The sequence below is a fragment of the Cyprinus carpio genome, chromosome B14, assembly GCF_018340385.1.
Source record: "Cyprinus carpio isolate SPL01 chromosome B14, ASM1834038v1, whole genome shotgun sequence".
In the NCBI taxonomy this organism is placed as follows: Eukaryota; Metazoa; Chordata; class Actinopteri; order Cypriniformes; family Cyprinidae; genus Cyprinus; species Cyprinus carpio.
In genome coordinates this window covers 20,167,829-20,189,390 of record NC_056610.1, presented here as the reverse complement: position 1 = coordinate 20,189,390, position 21,562 = coordinate 20,167,829, and the positions used below count along the sequence as shown (strand labels likewise).

Genomic DNA, 21,562 nt, shown 5'->3' with positions numbered 1-21,562 from the left:
TCCTCCAAAAATACTTCAAACAAGAACAATGAGAGCTTGAGTTTAAGACTAAACAGACCTGTGCACCCCAACTTGTGCAAAGTAGCAGAAGCAAGTTGACTGGGCTTTAATGGTGGTAAATGTGCTGTTTGTTCTGGTACGTAGCTGTGTGTTAGTCACACTATGTGCAGCTCTACTCTAATGTGTTGCAGGTACTGACTGTTTACATCTGTGTAAATATTCTCATCTGTTCATGTGCGTGCAATGGTCAATAAACAGAAGCCTGTGCTTTCGATTAAATAATCTTGTATGGCTGTTTTAATCTCTATATTCCCTGACTATATTCACAAAAAACTGGATCACTGCTGGAACTCTTTTCTTAGGCTTTGACATCATTCCTAAAGCAGCTGTTTGGAAGCTGTGTAAATGAAATATGTCTGATACAGCAGGGTTAATGGCCCCTAGATAAAAGGCCCTTTTGATTTATTTTCTTCTAACGCACTAAATAGCAACAAGCACCATGACAGTACCTTTCTAAACATGCTTGCCCTTAAGCACTGTGAAAATATCTTGATCCATGTGATCATTGCACACAAAGACAAAAGGTTGAATCTGAGGTCATTTGATCTAATGTTTCACATATTTTTTTTTTTTTTAAATGTTGCAAATGTATGTAGCTTATGAGAATCACTATCCCACATAAACTACAGTTCAAATGTGTGGGGTTGTAAGATTTATTTTTTATACATAATTCATAAATTTTAGGTTATTTTGGGGAAAAAAGGCTTGTTAATAATTTTTAAGTCTTGTTTTTACCTAGGTACCACTTTGGCTGACTTATTCAAAACAATCCTCATACAAACCTTTTTGTTGGATAAATATTAAATACATTATTTTAAATGTCATGGATTTTTGGAGTAGAAAAAAAATCACATTTTCCAGATAGTTCACACAAAAATGAAAATTCTGTCATTAATTACTCACCCTCATGTCGTTCCAAACCCACAAGACCTAGTTCATCATCTGAACATAAATTATTATTTTTGTTTTCTTTGCATGCAAAAAGTATTCTCATAGCTTCATAAAATGATGTCACATGGACTATTTTAACAATGTCCTTTCTGGGCCTTGAACATTTCATCTTTATATAATTTTGTATTTTTGATTTTTTCTCGTTGATTAGATGAATGAAGGTCTTATGGGTTTGGAACGACATGAAGGTGAGTTACTAATTTTCATTTTTGGGTGAACAATCCCTTTAAGGGTCATGTACCTTCATGTACCATTTACTTGAATGCCTGTTGATTAATTAATCACTCTTGCTTGGTTTCTCTCGTTCACTCGTACTGAGGAGAGCAGAAGAGAGGTCAGGCTGAAGAAGGATCAGGTAACATGCTCCTTATATGGTCAGAACTCTTCACAAGAGCACATCCTCACTGGAATCACATCCAGTCCAAAATTGACATCATAGTCGAACAACAATGCAGAAAAAAGTGATTTGTGTGTGTTTATAAGGGAACGCACAGCACACTTTCACCCAGCCACACTATAATGAACCAGACATGATTAGGAACATCTCAGAACTAAGAATGTAGACTTTTTTTCTTCACATATTCAACTAATTTCTGTTTGAGGTTAATAAAGGGTAAAAGCCTCTCTGCTTTCTCTCTGTTTTCTCAGACATCAATATTGTGACATGGTAAAGTGAACACTAATGGATGGGAAAAAAATCCATATTCACTCCAATTCTAAACTATTATTTAACTCCTTGAATAGAGGTAGAGACTAGGTGTTCTGAGTACACAATTCAACCTTTAAAATCATGAAACTGAATGTATCTCAGTGCGTTTTTTTTTTTTTTTTTTTATAAACAGTTGCTATTATAAAAATATGCTTGTTTGGAAGATAGAGTTAGCAAAATGTACGCCACTGAATTTTACTGAGATATAGCCCTTGTAACAAATAGCCCCCTTTCTTCCTATCAATGATTATTTAACAAAACCTTATATGTGGCAGAAGGGGATTGTTTGGCTCAGTCTCTGGTGCCAGGACATAAATAAGCATAGATGTGCCGCTGCTGCCAGGCCCTTCATAGCTTCTGTTCTCCATGTCATTGATGTCTTTAACTGTTTGGAGGCTCTCCAGGAACCGATGACAGGCTGGAGGTTGTTTAAAGGTGAGGATATTTGTGCCCTCAGTAGTGCTCTGTTAATTCCACAACACTGTATATATCACACAAGTGTTCAAGATCTTACACTGAACCATTTATAGTTCCCCAAAAACATTTCAGTGAATGGTTCTTAGAATCTAAAGCATTTTCCTTGACATAGAACCTTTTATGGAATGTAAAGCTTTCGTGGATGTTAAAGATTCTTCATGGAACCATCAATGCCATAAAGAATTTTTAAGAATGTACAGTAGAATAACTCTGCATCATCTCTGAAAGCTATGAAATCTATGTGGTCTGTGGTTTCTCTTTTCCAGCAGGAATGTGTTTTACTAGAATAAAGATGCATCAGTAGTTCTGAGCTTTAGAATATTAAAGACTATAAACACGTTCATACACTCAAAAAAAAAAAAAAAAAAAAAAAGGCTGGGTTAAATATGGACAAACCCAGCAACTGGGTTGTTTTGACCCAGCGGATGGGTTAAATGTTTAATGCAACCTTCTGCTAGTAACCCAACCACTGGGTTTGTCCATATTTTACCCAGCACTTGGTTGTATTTAACCCAGCATTTTTAGAGTGTATTTATTCTGAATGAATTACTAAACATGCAGAATGATTATTTATCACAGCTCACTTAAATACCTTTTTTCTCTTTAGGCTTTTATACACAATTGGTTAAGCACAAAGATTGAATTCCAGTCTGATGTCATTGCTGATATGAACTCAAAGTATTTGGATCATATCCTGATTTTTTTTTTCACTCCCCCCTTGTGGATGTTTTTAAGCCCAGTGATCCTGCAAACGAGGAGGAGACCGTCTCTCATCACCGCTGCAGACAGCTGCGACTCACACTGCTCAGTGCTCACTGGTAAGTGTGATCTAGGGTTAATGGAAGATAGATGCATAACTTTTTCTAATATAAATGCATGTATTTATTAGTAATATAGTAGCTGATCGTATGAAATGTCTGAAGACTAAATTACCAAGTATGTGTGTAAGTATTCTTCTCCTGAAATATGTAACAGGGAGACTTCACAAACTTTAGAATATGTAGCATTTGTGGTTTTATGGTGTTTAGGGTGAGTTTACGCAAAATATATATAAAGCAATTTTTTTTTTATTTTTATGAAATTGAGTTTATGAGTGCAAGAGACGACCGACTTATATCCAAACAAATGCTGAAGTCCTTAAATCTAAATCTGCCCTAAAGGTTATTTTTCCCGAGCCACACCAGTAAAATTTTACTTTTGTACTGTAAAGACATTATTGCATTTGTTAAACAGTTTAATTTAATCTAAGATTTAATTTAAGCCATTTAATGCAGTTTATCCCATGAATTTTTCTGTGAGTCAGGAATGCTATTGGAATTCTTACTGGGATCAAACTCCTTCAGGAAAAAAAAACTCCTGCTGAATTTAGACAAATTATTATTATTATTTTGATTTTGTTCAGAATTTCAGTTTATCCAGCTGGAGATTATTTTATTCTTCAAGGATTCTTATTTGTATTATAATCACATAGGTTATTTTAAGATTGATTCCAGTAACTTACTTCTAAACAAAACCACTTTTTTGTTTTGTTTTTATTATTAGTGTTATGGTTATTATGAATGTTATTTTTTTAGTTTTTTAATTATTAGTAATTTTAAGGATACCGTGGCTGTTTTTCCTTTGGAAGCATTTCTCATTTCCATCTGACTCACATCCTGTGTATCTTATACACTGCATGCACATTACACCTCTGTTACACCATGTGGCTTTTTAACCTGAAAGCAGCAGAAGTAAAGTGACTTTACAGAATGTTTGTGTCAGAAGAAACCATCGTGCCATATAAGGACAAAGTTTTTTGGGATTCCACAGAAGGTATAATCAGTTACTGAAACACTTCAGCTCTCAGTCTCAACAACACATTTTTGTAATCCACTAGGTGGTGTGTATATGTCTAAAACACAACATTTTCTTTGGAGGTCTTAATTAGGAAATGAGGGGCTCTGTAGACTGCGCAACTTCATTCTGTCCACTGGGGGCGCCACATCTCTCCTGTCCTCCACTGCTCTCCCTTATCTCCACTAATGACTGGTGACACACTTCAAGCTAAACTGTAAATATATATTAACCCTATCAATCCCACAGTACGTAAATATATACAAAGAACTCTAAATTATCTACATGATGAAAACTTTGTTGGAAAACATGTCGACTGCATGCCTTTTGCTGTCTGATTAATAGTTTATACTTTTAGTGAGTAAAAGTCCTTTTAGTATAATTATAAAGATGTCCACCTCCAGGTCGTGGTTCATGTGTCATTTGCTGTAAAATCTAAACTGATATTTAAAAAATTACATGTTTGAATAACTTTAATATCCGTAGTGATATTTCAAAAGGAACATTTACTGGACTGAAACAACCTCTGTATGTGTTTCTCCCACAATAAAAACTACAGAGCTTTGATTATAAAATGAAACATTTAAATGTAATCTTACTAAAATATATAATTGGGAGAAATAAAATGACAACTGATATTTATAAATATATGCATTTTATGTATGTATTATGCTATAAAGATCTTAATGATTTTTACATTATCAGATAGACTATACATATATCACTTATACAAATATCACATATATTTTTGCACTTTTATTGGTATTGATTGCTTCTATTGTCCTCATTTGTTAATCACTTTGGATAAAAATGTCTGCTAAATGAAAATGCAAGTGTGTGTGTGTGTATACACAGAGACACATTTACATTGTCATTTAGCAGACATTTTTATCCAAAGCGACTAACAAATTAGGAATTTTTTTACAAATTTAATTAATTAATTTATTTTACTGTGGGTTTGTTTGTCAGGCTTTTATTCCATCCAGTCTATCAAACATGTTATAACCACTTACAAAGTCGACAAATGTTTGATGCCTATTGCTCTGAAACCTGTTCAGATTTTGAGTTGTGTAGTGTATTCCAGCCTTTATTTAGATTTTAAGAAACCAGAATATTGATCCGGTTTATACATTTACATGACACTTACAAAATCAGAATATGAGCAAATTCTGCTGTTAATCAGAATTTTCATGTTCTATTAACATGGTCAAAGGTTAAACAAAATCAGAATATGAGCTAATTGTTTTGTTGGTAATGATTTTGTTTTTCTATTTTGATGGGTAAATCGTTTGTGGATGTTACCTGAAACAGGGTTATGGCTTTGACTTGTGTGTCAACAAAAAAGTAATTTGGACCCTAAAGTTCAAGATTGCGTGTATTTACATGTAAGAAAATATCTGGCTTAATGCTTATTTGAAAATGTTCCAGTGATCTTTAATAAGTACTTGTTCTTGGTCAATGAGATGGAAAACACTGGTATGCTGACCTACCGCACAAATGCTGTCATGTTCCCTAACTGTGTGAGCTCTGGACGGTCATCAGATGAGTCACTGCTCTGTGAATAGTATTGTGATAAATTGGCTGGATTTGTTATCGTAACTGATAGGCTTTTTCTGGAAAATCTGAAAGCCGAGCTGCCTATTTTGGTTACTTGGTTCATTCCTAATGGAATAGATTTTATAGATGCCAGAATCCAAGTAACACTGGAAAGTGGAAATGCACAAGATCTCTGGCGAGAGATAAAATGAGTGGTCCATTCACTTTTATGAGCCATAATAGTGCTGTTGTTTTCCAAACTGCCCCACACTTCCAATTTATTGTTACCTCACATTCTTCAATGAATGCATCATATCCAGATGAAGAGCCTACAGCAAATGTTTTCCTTCACATCAACACTGACCCACTCTTATGTTAGTATCTTCCTCATCCTCTTCAGGTCGTAGGTCTTGCCAACAGTCTGCAGATTCCTGAAGCAGGCCTTCAGCTGTGATCTGCTCTCTAGCAGGGTTTAGATAAGAGACGAGAGGGAGCCGTTTTAGTGCATGATGCCAGATTGCTATTTCAGTCCTCCCGCGAGGACAGGTGGATCTGTTTCCATTGTCCACACTGGGTCAACACTGACCACCAGTGAGTCATTTCTTCAACATTTCATCCAGGCAAACAAAAACACATTTTCTCTACACCTCATACGCTAAAATATAAAGAGGTTCTAAAAAGTCACATTTAAAAATATCGAGACGGAACATAAAAGTGGCATCTATAAACAAATGATGATAGAATCACTGTTTTCAGGACTTACTACTTTTCAAAAACTATTTGAAGTGGAAGTATGAAGGCTGTTGTGTGTGCCAGTGATAAAAATACACAGCAGTTTGATGTGAAAAATGTGTCCAGAAGTCCTGCAGTGTTGTTCTTCCACAAGAGATGAGTTCAGATGGCTTCAGTCCTTCCATGGAAATCATTTGTTCCTGTAGCCTTTACTCAACTCTGCAAAACGAGTTGTCTGTAATCATTACTGTGTTTTTGGATAATGTCATGCATATTTGTAAGTCACTACAGGAATCTTGGTTGGGTCCAAATGAAGCATCATTTTCTTTATACATCACAATAATCAACCAATGAGAACAGAGCTCTGTTTTATTACAAACAAGGTTTAGCTTAAATGGTCAAAAGTCCAGTTCATAGTGAGTATCGAGGGCATCTGAGTAGAGTTAAACTTGTTTGTGTGATAGCGTCCTCTCAAAACCCTTGAGACGTGGCATTTGAGAAGCAACAAATCTTTTAGTGTCCACTTTTCCCTGATTACCAGTTTTATTGCAACTATTGTTTAAACAGACAAGCCAAAAGCAATACAAAGTTTATTTCACAATACAAGCACTGATAAACAAAGTAGTTCTAGGTGAACTCATAAAGTACTGGAATGGCCCTTAATTTACTAATCCATTTCAGAACAAGCACAAAACCTCAAGCCTCTCCGATCCACCAGATCCAATGAAAGGCTGTGTAAATTCCTTTATTCTGCTCTCTGATGTCACAAGCAAGGAATTCAGATGAATTCAGTTCCCTCTCTCCGACTCCCTCCCCTTCATTTATCTTTTGCAGCATAGCCTAACATGGAGAGGGCAGCTGATGCTTTGGTTGGGATTGTTGGGTTTGGGAGGACAGGCCATGGGTGTGGTGGGCAACTGGGGGCAGGGGGTAGGTTTTAAGGGGCAGCTGGGGTCGTATATATGACAAATAACTCGAAGAGAAGAGTGGAGTTCCCTTGTAACTCTTTGGCTGTGTGGTTCTCTCCATCCATCTTTCCATTTCCTCAAGGCTTTCCTGTATTTCCTGAAAGCAGATATGACTTTCCACAGGCACTCAGGTAAAGATGTACAGTCGTGAAAAGCTTTTGGTGGATCGGCCCATGGATTCTCCTCGTGCATCCATTGGCACTTCTTTTGCTGGATATGGTTCATAGCTGAACTTACACTACTATCCAAAAGTTTGGTTTCAGTATTTTATTTATTATTATTATTATTATTATTTTACATTTATAGTAAGAAATCAGCCAAATCAGCATATTAGAATGGTGACACTGAAAACTGGAGTAATAATGTTGTAAATTCAGCTTTGCGTCACATGAATAAATTACATTTTAAAATGTATTAAAATAGAAAACAGTTATTTTAAATTGTAATATTATTTAAAGATATTACTGTTTTTACTGCATCAAATAAAAGCAGATTTGGTGAGTATAACAGATTTTTTCCCAAACCTTTGAATGGTAGTGTATATGTTGTTTTGTGATTTGGTATGTCCATATGTGATTTTTATATGAAAATGCATTGGTTTTGCATGTTTTTGGAGGGGTTTCCAGTAAAGTTTGTTTAATATTTCCAGTATTGATCAATATTTATCTTATATGAAGGCCTGTGCAACAGCAGTATCAGACAATCATAGCTAGCCTGGTATAACCCAATGTAGCAAATATTTCTTAATCTGTGTAATTTTGATGGTGAGCTCAGGTAGCAGCTGTGTTCTTCTGTGTAACTGAATGCACTTTAGTCTAAGTCAAGATAGTGCGCATCAATCAATGTTTGCTTTAATGTGGACAAGCTCTCTTTGGTTACTGTTTTCCGCATGGCTGAATTTGATCTCACGTTGACCTTTCGAGCAGCATTTGCTCTTCGCTTTGGGACAAAGTGGTCCATTTGAGAACACTCTTGACAGAGCTAGCTAAAAATGAACAGCTGATGGATGGTATCCCAAAAGGCTTAAGGATTGAGCATACTGATATTTCAGTTCACAGAAGCCACAACACTAATGCTTGTATACATCTGAAGTCAGATGAGAGAATGCAGGAAACTGGCATTACTAAACAGACTTACTGAATCTAGATTTTTTTTCCCCCAGATTCAGTTGTGTTGGAAGTTTCACCCAGATTATCTTCTCTTTGGCAGTATTTTATTTTATATTAGGATATACTATAAAGTTTTAGGTCAAGGCTTAATCTGTGGAATTTCTGTCACATTATGCACTAATATTAATCGTCATTGATGGAATCAAATGTTAGAATGTCAATTCAGTTATTTTTTTCACTTCCATGTTGCATTTCCGACCCATGTTATCGTTTTGATTAAATAAGTAGAGTTTAATGAATGTAACCATAACTACGGCTATATTTACTTCAGGGCTAACAATAGGATGTTGACAGAGACAAATCCCACTGGTAAGAATGAGTCTGTACTCTAAAAATACAGCTTCACTTAACAACGGCCAGAAAATTGAGCTTTGGCACTATCAGAGGTGAAGTGTTAGTGGCCACATCTGTGGGGTGATTTGGCCTTTGGCTTTTCAAGCAGACTTTCCTAAGTTGTTTGGCATGCAGTTGCTAAGCTGTGTTTACAACAGATGCAGACGTGCCGTCAAAACATTTAACATCCTAACAATATCTTGCAACCCAAGGGACATTGGGCAATTTAAGTCTGAACTATTGGCTATACGTGCCGATTAATGCTAAGTGCATCACTTTTTATGATCTATATAAAAGAGTAGCTGTCCATGTGGCCTCTCCAATATTTCAAGAGTATTTAGAAAACATAATAATCTGTTATCTTAAGGAAATTCCAGAAGTTCATTTAAAAGCCATTAAAAGTCCCTCCCAGTCAAATAAGTCCCTTTAGCCAACACATATTCTTGTTATTGCGTTATACTGGCCTCTTGTGGTGACTTGAGATATTATAATAATAACTAGTGAAAAAAAGTGAAAGTGAAAGTCGTGACATTTGTCAAGTATGGTAACCCATACTCGAAATTGGTGCTCTGCATTTAACCCATCCAAGTGCACACAAACAGCAGTGAGAAGTGAACACACCGTGAACACACACCCGGAGCAGTGGGCAGCTATATCCAGCGCCCGGGGAGCAACTGGGGGTTCAGTGCCTTGCTCAAGGGCACTTCAGCCATGGGTATTTAGTGTGGAAGAGCGCGCTGTTCATTAACTCCCTCCCACCTACAACTCCTGCCAGCACCGAGACTCGAACCTGCGACCTTCGGGTTACAAGTCCAAGTCTCTTACCATTAGGACACAGCTGCCCCCCCTTTTTTTTTTTAAAGTGAAAAAATAGACACTTTAAAGAACATGCAGCACTGAATAGAGCGAGAATCATGTAGTCTCTACTAGATCAGTACTGTAGATCAAAATAATAAATGTTAAAGTGCTCCAATATTCTCTATTTTGGTACAGGTCAGTTCTCATCACAAGTTTGATTATTTAGTAGGTGTGGACTGGAGCGGGAGAGACCACAAATTTAGTTTAGTCACTCAGTTTATGTCATATACCAAAATGTATTTCAGGGGCAAAAACATACATTTCCATTGCATTTTTTTTTTTATGTATATGAATGTATTTTCTTGGATTTAAATAAACAGAGGGCAACATAAATACTCTATATATGTTTTTATATTTTAAAAACATTTATTTTGTCCTCCATATATATATATATTTAAAAAAATGCCATTAATATATTGGTACAAAAACATATTTATAAAAATTAAATATAATTTAATATTTTAGCAAATATATCTTTTGTGTAGTTTAAAATTAAAGAATATATAATTTTTTTATTTTTTTTTGGTGAGTGGGAATGAATCATTTAACCATCAAATTGTTCAAACTGTTCAGATTAAAAGTCATCATATCTTACATCTTATCCTTCGGTTTTGTTCGCAGAACCATTGATACTCTCATTTAATTTGACATGTCTAATATGATTGGTTTAAAAATCCATATTACACGTTATAAACACATAGTTTGGCAGTCAGTTTTATATTTTGCCTGTGTTTTGTCCCCGCAGGCCCCCGCAGCTATCTGAGCTCCACCATGACCGAGCGTTTCGACTGCTTCTACTGCAGAGAAAACCTGCAGGGCAAGAAGTACGCCAAGAAAGATGAAAAGCCAGTGTGTGTGCGCTGCTTTGACAAGCTCTGCGCCAACACCTGCGCTGAGTGTCGCAAACCTATAGGTGCTGATGCAAAGGTGGGTGATGAATGAAGAAAAATCCTTTTAAAGAGCATTTTACATTGTGCAGAGCTCACGGTGCTTTCTATCCAGGAGCTGACCCATAAGAACCGCCACTGGCATGAGGGCTGCTTCCGCTGTGCCAAGTGCTACAAGCCGCTGGCAAATGAGCCTTTTGCTGCCAAGGACGATGGCAAGATCATGTGTGGGAAGTGTGGAGACCGTGACGGATCGCCTCGCTGCCAGGGCTGCTACAAAGTGATTACACCAGGTGTGTGCACATAAACAGCTTTTTCGACATCAAATGTCTCACGCAGAGTGTTGTAAATGACAGAAAAGTTCTGGTGTTTCTCCATAGGAGCTAAGAATGTGGAGTACAAGCATAAAGTCTGGCATGAAGAGTGTTTCATCTGCTTTGAGTGCAAGCAGCCAATCCGCAGCCAGAGCTTCCTGACCAAGGGTGATGAGATGTACTGCACTGGCTGCCATGAGAAGAAGTTTGCCAAGCACTGTGCCCGTTGCAAAGAGGTCAGTCAACAGTATACTGAAGGATTGTACTGTCAAAAGACTCCATAGATGGAACAGAAATGCAACTTAAGTGTTTGCAGTTATTACAATGCAGTACAAATTCAGGCATAACGTACAGTCAGACGGCCATTATTGCAAAATTAATTTTGAAGCAAACTATTGTACAGGTACTTGGTAAACAAAATACTTTGAATTTTGGGGTTGGTAGGATTTTAGTGTTTTTGAAAAAAAGTCTCTTATGTGCATCAAGGCTGCATTTATTCGATCAAAAAAAGTAAAAGTAAAAAAATATTTTAAAAAAAATTGATTTTTATTTTAAGTGTTTGTTTTTTGTTTGTATTTTATTTTGTTTTATTTGTGTGGTTGGTTGATGAATTTTCCGCATCATCGTTCCAGTCTTCAGCATCACATGATCCTTCAGAAATCATTTATGTATGCCGATTTGCTTAAATTTTTAATGTAACAATTTTATCAATGTTGAAAACAGTTGTGCTTCATAATTACATGAAAACCTTGATGCATTTTGTTTTTCAGGAATCTTTGATAAATAAATGTTCTTTTGATCAGTTTAAGGCATAACGCCTCACTGAACACAAACTTTCACTATTACAATTGCTAGTAAATTTTACAAATAAATAGAGAAACAGCAATCAACATGTTAAAGTAAACATGATGTTTGAAGTGATCTTGTAAAACCCAAAATTATTTTTCTATAGCCTAGTATAAATGGAACTATGTTGCTTTGTAGTAAAATGAAGTCAATGCAGAGTTGACTCTTGCTTATCTTGTGTCGGTTGAATGAATGACTCTTGAAACGGCACACAGACAACAAACTAACCATTCCTATCAGGCATGTTCTGAACCCCTATCTACTTTTGTCTGATCTGTCCTAACAATCAGGCCATTACCAGTGGTGGAATCACCTATCAGGACCAGCCCTGGCACTCGGAGTGCTTTGTGTGTAACACGTGCAAGAAACCTCTGGCTGGAGCTCGTTTCACGGCCCATGAAGATCAGTTCTACTGTGTGAACTGCTATAAGGCTGATGTGGCCAAGAAATGCTCTGGATGTCAAAATCCCATTACAGGTATAATCTGCAAACATGCATCTGTCCCAGTATTAAATGATCATTCTTTTTTCTCCACAATTACAGAAAATTTCTAACTACACAACATTAAAGGGTTTGTTCACCCAAAAATGAAAATTGTCATTAATTACTCACCCTCATGTCATTCCAAACCCGTAAGACCTTCGTTCATCTTCAGAACACAAATTAAAATACTTTTGATGAAATCTGAGAGCTTTCTGACACGTTAGAGCATAGCAAGGACATTGCTCTGAAGATGAACGTAAGGTCTTAAGGGTTTGGAACGACACAAGGGTAATTATTGACAGAATAATTACCTATTTTTGGGAGAACAATGCCTTTGAAGGAAAAGAAAGCATCACTAATAATTGCATTATTTATAATAATAATAATAATAATAAAAAAAATCCATATTTACCCCTGTTGTCTTTCTGTGTTCCAGGATTTGGCAGAGGGACCAACGTGGTGAACTACGAGGACAAAACCTGGCATGAATACTGCTTTAATTGCAAAAAATGCTCCCTCTCTATGGCTCACAAGCGCTTTGTCATTAACGGAAATGACATCTACTGCCCTGACTGTGCCAAAAAGCTGTGAGGGCCTGATACAGCTGATTAATGTACAATTAATGTACAATAATAATGAAATTTGTTGAAATCTCGCAAAGCTTTAAGAGAAACCAGTGAGGGTGTTTGCATTGATAAATCACTGGAAGATTGAAATTATTTTTATCAAGTTCTTGGAGCAGATAATGAGTGCTATATGAAGGGCTATTCTTATGCAAAACATATTACTGCAATCATAAATGCAATCGCTGCATTTACAAACCTAACCTAACAATGCATTTTAAGCTTCAGTTGTCGCAAAGCTATGGTGAAACTGTGTGATGTTACAATAGGAACACAACATGCATTGCAAAATGCATTAAGTAAACTCATTTTGCTTTGTGGAAAAAATGTTTGATTAGTTTCAGGATAATTCCTTTGAAATGTCTTTATGTAAGTCGTTCTGTTAATACAACTGTAAGAAAGAAAAAAGACAAACTAATGAACAGATTCAAACCATTGCGCATGAAACAATAAATGACTCCAAACATTTATCTTCCAAAACTTTATTTTAACAATCTATATTTTCCCAGTACACTTTAGATATATATTTACAAATATAATTTGTGGTCAGGGTTATTTCAAGACAAGAAACTGCTCTAACAAAAGCAGATCTCATTCATGACCCTGGTCGAGGAGAGTGATTGTCATGGCCGAGGTAAGCTCACGTGACACGTTACGGTATTAATAAAATACAGCCCATTCAGCATCTAAGGCACCATCCTATTCTACTCCTGTATTGAGTACTCAACATTAAAGAGCAGTTTTAGTTCTGATGTATAAAGCGCAAAGGGCTCTAAAGGTCCCAATAGTGGAAACATCTGCATTGGAGTAAACTTGTCTGAAAGTGGCTGTGTTGGTGTATTACGAAAGCAAATGCAACTAACACATACACACACGCCTCAATGATTAGGTCTGCAGCAGCTACACCACAACATGAAGCAATTTTGGAAATGTAAAGTGTTATGAGTATAAAAGGCCAAAACCGAGGGAATCACAATGATCTCAATGAATCACAATGAGCGCTGTCACTTCTAACCTCCGCGAACACTTTTCCACTGGATTCTAAGTGCCTGAGTCCAAAAGCAAGAAAGTGACTACTATACAACAAAATATAAACATCACAGAGAGCGGTTGCATATAAAATAATAGAAGAACATTAAATACATTTTGAGGGATCTACAGTATTTCTAAACGTGGATGGAATGATACAAATAAGGAAAATTTACTTGCCAGTTAACCACAAACTTAACTCTTTCGTTAAGCTTTGTGGAATAACATCTCAAAAGGAAACTCAACATTTTACACAACTACAGTACACAAAGCCTACTAAACTCTTCAAGCATATGAAGACCAATCAGTCTGGACATTTGAATCAGTCAAATGCCAAATCACACTTTCTCTGAATCCTCTAGCTGGAAATGTACATCGCAATTCTCAACCTCAATGAGAGGCAACATGCTTAATGGATTCTCTGCAAACATCCCTGTTCATAATCAAATAGCCCTCTTGACTTCACTTGTAACCCTCAGTTCACATTCTTTTTTCCAACTCACTTCACACTCCATTCAAAAATGTGTCCTAGTGCTGCTGTGTACAGTTCGTAACATCTGGCCTGTTAGATTATCAACAGCTTTTCTTACAGTACAGTGCTGTACCACACTATACAGTACACTAACTTGCTGCCTAGTTCTTATTCCCAACCACAAGTATAGCCAGACAGCCTAATACTGATCACATAATATTTAGAAGAGTTTTAAATACATATTTATGCATTTTTAAAGAGAGAACTAAATAAACTGTGATTATTTAGGCCATGAATGGATGTGAGAACTAACAGTAACTGTATATACACGAGGAAACATCGGGACCTGATAGTACAGTACAACCCTGAGGGGACTTCGGGCATCGGAGAATATGAAATCATTCAAGTTTAGCCACTGGCACACGTTTCCTCAAACTCCAGGGAACAGAAACATGCAGAAAGTGTGCAAATAAGAGTTACAGTAATTTTCTGTGTTGTTACGCAATATAGATAGATTCATGCAGACATACTGAGGGTCACTTAAATTAGATATTTGCTAACTAGTCATATTTATGTACAGGCAGAACAGGATATCAACAATACAGATATTTATTACAGAACAGGAACGAACATAAAAACCTCAAACAAAAGTGTTACATCAGTCTGCACTGAGCCCCATCATCCTTCAATCTCAGAGCTCAAGGCAGTATGAACATGTTTGCACTCATTTTAATTAGAATCAGTCTGGTAAACGTTTTTAATGAAACCTCTCAAGTAAGATTTGCTATCTACAAGTGTTACACAATAGGAATGCTTAAGTTGTTGCACAGGGGATATAGTGTTAAACACTATACAGTGGTGATGTTTATGCCTTTAGAGAGGAGAAACAGAAGGTTAGAGGAAAATATCCTGAGGTCACATTAAAAGCACATCAGAACAGGAGAGTTTGCTGCAATAGCAGCTGTCTAACCTCATGTTTCTACGTTGGATCACATTCTTGAGCTCCGCTCAACAGTTCAGACACAGGGTTTAATTAGTACATCTGTGACTGGAACCAATGTCAGCTGAAGATATGTGAGTTTCCTTTTTCAAAATGCTTCACACTGACTCGATCAACCAGATTATTCAACAAAACGCTAAAGTTGAAGCTATAACGAATTCGTATGTGCCACGTGAACACCTGGAATTTAGCAAAAAAGTGCACGTGGTAACCGTCAGGAGACAGCAGCCATTTAAATGTGAAGAAGCCGCATGAATAAATAAGTTGTCTCCACATTTAAAAGACAAAAAAAAAAAAAAAAGAAATGTATGGAAAAAAAACAAATCCTGATGTCAATATTATAAAGATGTAGAGCTGATAAACGAAGCAAGCACACTGAGGGAATTTATCATATTCCCTGAAGCATTTCTTTAGCTTGTTACTTCCAACTTGTCTTTATTTTCTCTTGCCTTATCCGTCTATTATCTGCAGAGGCTGTGCGGCACTGTGCGCTTTCCCTGGCTGTCCAGACGAGTCTGAGCGCTGACACTCTGAGGCTCAGCTGGACGTGACTCACGGAGTGCAATAATCAGCAGGCCTTAAACAGACCTGCGTATTCACATCTCTGAGAGAACGAGAAACATGAGGTCAATTCTGTGAGGTCAAATCAATATAAACACCATTCAGATGACTTAGAGTAAAAAGCCCTTACCAGACAGGGCTTCAATGGGCTGGGCTGGATGAAGTGAGCTGGTTTTTTCTTCGAAGGCCATTCTAGGCCCTTCAGGGCCCCCATCGTCCATCAGGGGTTTGCTCTTCGCATGAACACCCAGATCGATCAGCTCCTCGAAGCTCCAGGATCCTCCTTTACCATTCAACCCTTGCACCAGGTTCACTTTAGAGTCCTCGTTCACAAACTCTGAGCCCTCCATCAGACAGGACTTGGGAGGTGGGCTGCAGGAGATTAAAGCACAAATGTAAAAGGTGACGTATGCACCACTAGAGTGCTCAGATGAAACTAGAGTAAATAGAGACATTTTTCTACCTGTCCACTGTGGGATCCTCTTTGCTGGGTCCATTGCTGTTCTCTTTATTGTCCACATCTGTTTGTATGTTCATACTATCAACTGGCCCATCTTGCTCTGTGACTGGCTCCTCCACAGATAAGTTACGCTCCTGAAAGCCTGATGGTTCTGTCTTCTTGGCATTCTGCTCTAACTCGACAGCCTCATTCTCTAAATTTGAACGAGACAGATGAATTATTCAGTCCTACATTAGGGATACACAATATATTGAAATATAATTGAGATATGTTTTAGTGTGATTATCAAACTGCAAAGGGTGTGATCTAATTAAATAAACAGGCTCAGAGTGAGGTGCAGCACTGTGCCACTTATTTCAACAGATTTGTCACGAGAAGGATTTATAAATGGGTTCAGCAAAACAGAAACTTTATAGGATTCCTGGAGCTCTTTGTCAAAATGACAGCTCAGTGGTTTCACTGTTTTATTAAATAATAAAAATCACAATTAAATTCTAATTATTATTTTAAAGCCAAATTGAAAGTCAAGACATACACAAAGGGTTTTTGCAGTATGTATAATATATAATATCGCAATGTCAGTTTTTCCAGTATTGTGCAGCTGTATGTTACATATAGTGAGAGATTATATCATGAGACTTTCAGCACTGGCTGTCTTTTTGAATTTGTAAATACTGTGTAAAGCAGGTGTTCAGTTTCATTTCAGCAATTCTCCTATAACTTGTCACTTGCTTGTCAGTGAACCATAAGTCATCTGCTACATAGAAACACTTGTTGCCAACAAAATAATATTCTGCCATTTCTGGCACAAACTGACCCTTATTTTCACAGTTTATTTGGTCCTCAGCCTCCTCTTCGTCTTCATCAGGAATGTCTTTCTCATCATTACTCTGAGAGAACATGCAGACACAACATAAGTAACTGCATAACATGCAGATATATCATGCCTCAATTCTATATAACAAGCCATATGCTATAAAATGAAAGGTGGTAAACTTGCCTTAAAATCAATTTGGTCTGTTTTTCTGGTTCTCTTCATAATTTCTTCAATTCTCTGCAGATGGAGACAGAACATTGAAGCATCTTGTACGAATCTTTAAACTACAGCTGCTACCTTAAATTCAAATTGTGTAAATTTCAGTGTCATGTGATGGCGTTGGCCTTTACCTTCTTTCTCTCCATGCGCTCCTGTTGGTTCTGTTGCATAATGCGTTCTCTCTCTTGACGCTGCCTCTCTGCTTCCTCTTGGGCCTTTGCTTCAGCCTCCTCGCGCTGCCATTGAATGAGCAAGGAGTCAATTATTCAAACAGAGCAGCTTTATTGGGGTTTCTGTGCAAGGGGACTATCAACTCACCTCTTTCTGTAACTCAGCCTGTCTTTGCTCCTCCTCCAGCTCCATTCGCTGTCTCTCCTCCTCCGCTATAAGAGCCTGCTCCTCCTCTTCTCTCTTCCTCTCCTCTGCAAGCCTCTTCTCCTCCTCTATACGCCTCAAGCGCTCCTCCTCCGCCAGCCGCTTCTCCTCCTCTTTCCTCAGCCTGTCGAGACATTATACCTCAGGGCCTCTGGCACTTCAAAAGTAAATAATTATAACACACCAAGCTGAGGATCACTTCAGCTTTAATGACTGCATAACAAACCTGCCCTTACAAACAAGAAAAACAAGATTACGACTACAAACTAATGCCAGTGTTTTTGTTCTGATTCTTCTGAGTAATTATAGGTTTAAGATCATAATACTTACATATTATTTGGCTAGTATATTCGGAAGTAGTCAAAGCAGAATTGTCTGCATAGTAAAGTGTCAAAGCAGGATGCTGACACTGAAACACAACACTGAAGCTTATCAAATAAACACACCTCTCCTCTTCTTCTTTCTGTATGCGGAGTTGCTCTTCTTTCTCTTTCTGCTCGCGTGCTAGACGTCGGTTCTCCGCCAGGATCTTAGAAGCCTCTGCAGCCGAGTTAGTTCCTGCGACAGCTTTGGAACTGGATTCTGTAGACACATATACATTACGAATAGTAAACATTATATTTGCTATTATATGTAGTTAATTAATTACTTTCTTCTATAATAATAAACAATAAAATGCACTGAAAGACAGGGAAAGTCTCTTTCACAAAGTAAAATTATAATAGATTTATGTTTTCAGCAGAGGGCACTGCGTCTCAAGGATAACCCTGCATGCAACACTGTATGCAAACTCAGTAAATCCAGCAGCATCTGAACTTGTTAGTAGATATCTAAAGACATTCATTACACAAAAGTTGCTGGTTTGCTGCTGTAATAGTTCTAAGGCAGGAAGCAGTAAAAAGCTGACTCATTTTCAAAGCTCATTCCCTATTAAACATTAGATGCTTTCATTAAAGCTGTCAAACCATAATTTTTTAACCTTGATTTTTTTTTTTTTATATATAATTCTGTTTAACATTGAAATTCCTGGTGAAAAACTAAATTTCCCATGATTCTGCAAATAAATTTTCACCAATCATGGAACAGAAATAAGCAAATTGTGTTAAACAAACTCAGGAGTGCCTGCCCTTTTTAATGAAGCACTGAGAATGACTTCCTACACCCTCAAAGTACTTAAATATGTGTGTGTCAATTAAAAAAATATATTGACTGAAAACTGAACTGAAAACTGAAATTGTCAGACATGGAAATTATTTTAAAATTCCCTTGCACTGTCAGGTATTTCATGGAAACTCAGATATTACGATCAATATTTTGTTTGAGTTCACTCACCCTCTTTGGTCTTGGGTGAGGGTGTTGGGCTGGGCGTGCTGGTTTCTGGAGACTGTGGGGTGACAGGCATCATGGGAGACATATCCTTTGGCTTAGAGTCCCTCTTGCGAAGGGTAGGCGGGCCGGTGGGGGTGAGAGCAGGTTTCTGGATGGGTGGAGGTTTGGATGTGGCAGAGGGCTGAGGGGATGGAGGCCGCTGTTTCAAACTGATGGGGGAAGGAGGGCGGAAGCGTGGACTCTGCCTGAAGGACACAGACATAGACATAGAAGAGAAGTTAGAAGATGGGCTTACACACATTCGTACTATAGACAATGGGACTTGCAATTTGAGCAGCAGACTGTAAAGGTCTGAAATCAAACTATCATTTTAGAGTGAAACCACTGCAGGCTAAACCTGATCTCAGGGGTCTTACTTGGCTGCTCCAGGTGAGGGCGCTCTTGTGGTGGTGTTTGCAGCGGGAGAAGGAGATGGGGATCGGTGACTACTGGAGGGTGAGGCAGGGCGTTTTCCTACTGGTGACGTGAAGCGCTTCTCAGTCTCACCTTTCTGCTTTTACAAATGCACAAAAATAAATAAATAAATAAGACAGATCACATCTCATCCACTCTATGATTTAATGAGCAAAACACTAAAACTGACTTTAAGATTTAAATTAGATTTATTATCCAAGATTTACAATGTGATCTCTTCTTTTTGATCAAAAAGTATATGTAGTGATAATCACTGTTCAGCATAATCAAAGCCATATATATCACTCCCATTTTAGCTGGGATTTTACTGCTGTCATCAATCTGAAAAAGACTGTGGTAAACATGTCCTTTCAATCTATTTTTAATCTTCTGTCCACATGCTCAGGGTGTCAATGGGACAAATTAAATAAATGCAGGACAGGTTCGTAAATGTGGAGACGTTTTTTAAGGGAAACCCTCCCTACATGATCACAGCAAAGCATCAAGCAGTGAGAACACCATGTTTTCTTCTCTTACTCTAGATATCTCTCCAAATGACTATCGGGCAGATCAGATATAGAGAGCTGTAAGGCCAAGTCACTGGTGAAGCTAGAGTACAGCATGACCATCAGAAGGAAACATGTCATATTCAATTTACATTCCTCCAGTGACTATACAATGCAAGCTCTCGTCCGCTTTCTCTTTGAGACACACACTCAAGCTCAGTTAGCATTCATTATATGTAGGGCAATGTTTCAAATTAACTGTGTCTGAATGAATCACTGAAGTAAGCATTAATAAAACCTCTATTTGAGGGATCATACTGTCACATGTATTTCAGATCTGATTATGTTAGAGTACAAAATGTCAGACTCGGCATGTTAAGAGCCTAAATGCCCCTAAAAACTCCAAAGATAAATCATAGTTTGGGGTCTGACGAGCAGACTGAAGTAAAGAAAGTAAATATATTTATAATAAATACAATTATATAATAATTTATTACACTTATTCTTCTATTTCTGTAATAAATGCTGTTTTTGTAGTTTCCAGAAAATATTAAGCAGCACAAATGTTTTTAACATTGATAATAATAATAAGAAATGTTTCTCAAGCAACAGTTCAGCATATTAGAATGAAGGATAATTGTTTTTTTTTTAAGTTTGGAGTAATGATGCTGAAAATTTAGCTTTGCATCACAGAAATAAATTGCATTCAAAAATGCACTAAAACAGAAACTAATTATTATACATGGAAATATTTCACAATAATTTTTGATAAAAACAAATGCAGCCTCGTTAAGCTTAAGAGATTTCTTACAAAAGTGTTTTAAAAATTCTTACCAACCCCAAACTTTGAAATTGTAGTGTTGCTAAGCTAACAGCACAATGCTTAGTCAAACATAGTACATGCAAATATTTGGTGAAACAGGAAGTTTTTAGTAAGACTGGAATATTTTTCAGTACGAAATAAAAAAATAACATGTGTGAAAGCAAGTGTTTCCAGCTACACACACTCCTTTGTTGTTGAAATGTGTTTAAATGCCATGATTTGTACTGATATCTGTCACACAAAATCAGCAGCTTGAAAAGAACAGTTTGGCAACAAAAAGTGACTGATGTAACCTAGTTCCTTGTCTCTCCAGCACACGTTGTTGCTGGAGCGGTCTTAAGCCTGGATCAGATAGTGTTATTCAGAACGAACAGCTCACTGATTAACGTCAGGGATAAATCCAAGCTGTTTTGCAAAGCAAACCATAATATACGGACATAGAAATGTCTGAATGATTACGTACTGTTTTAAAGGGGTCACATGAGGTTGCTAAAAAGAACATTATTTTGTGTATTTGGTGTAATGCAATGTGTTTGTGATTTAAGGTAAAAAAAAAAAACACATTATTTTCCACATACTGTACATTATTGTTGCTCCTCTATGCCCTGCCTTTCTGAAATGCGTCGATTTTTAAAAAGCTCATCGTTCTGAAGAGCGAGGTGTGCTCTGATTGGCCAGCTCTTCAGTGCGTTGTGACTGGCCGAATGCCTCAAGCGTGTGACGGAAATGTTACATTTTA

The 21,562-nt window shown here is 37.2% G+C and overlaps 2 protein-coding genes across 21 annotated transcripts in view; one reads left to right on the top strand and one right to left on the bottom strand.

Moving 5' to 3' along the window:
* The first annotated feature begins 2,863 nt into the window (after nt 1-2,863).
* fhl1a (four and a half LIM domains 1a) lies at nt 2,864-13,247 on the top strand. Of its 2 annotated transcripts, none has more exons than XM_042738488.1 (6): nt 2,864-3,015; nt 10,372-10,553; nt 10,629-10,806; nt 10,894-11,063; nt 11,964-12,150; nt 12,593-13,247. In XM_042738488.1, the coding sequence occupies exons 1-6, from the start codon at nt 2,865-2,867 to the stop codon at nt 12,745-12,747; spliced, it is 1,023 nt and encodes a 340-aa protein (XP_042594422.1). In that variant the 5' UTR covers nt 2,864; the 3' UTR covers nt 12,748-13,247. The 2 variants fall into 2 exon arrangements, with proteins under 2 accessions (XP_042594422.1, XP_042594423.1); XM_042738489.1 differs by lacking the exon at nt 2,864-3,015 and adding an exon at nt 7,252-7,397.
* Nucleotides 13,246-21,562, bottom strand: part of map7d3 (MAP7 domain containing 3) — a 31,071-nt gene continuing 22,754 nt past the window's right edge. For 13 of the 19 annotated variants that reach the window (XM_042738469.1, XM_042738472.1, XM_042738475.1 and 10 more), the window contains 10 exons: nt 19,458-19,594; nt 19,045-19,286; nt 18,159-18,294; nt 17,656-17,836; nt 17,469-17,573; nt 17,302-17,355; nt 17,119-17,191; nt 16,305-16,494; nt 15,972-16,216; nt 13,246-15,884 (listed from right to left, as the gene is read on the bottom strand). In XM_042738469.1, the coding sequence (XP_042594403.1) occupies nt 15,877-15,884; nt 15,972-16,216; nt 16,305-16,494; nt 17,119-17,191; nt 17,302-17,355; nt 17,469-17,573; nt 17,656-17,836; nt 18,159-18,294; nt 19,045-19,286; nt 19,458-19,594 (1,371 nt within the window). In that variant the 3' untranslated portion in view covers nt 13,246-15,876. The remainder of the gene's footprint in view (nt 15,885-15,971; nt 16,217-16,304; nt 16,495-17,118; nt 17,192-17,301; nt 17,356-17,468; nt 17,574-17,655; nt 17,837-18,158; nt 18,295-19,044; nt 19,287-19,457; nt 19,595-21,562) is intronic. The other 6 variants (XM_042738470.1, XM_042738473.1, XM_042738477.1 and 3 more) reach the window with 2 other exon arrangements.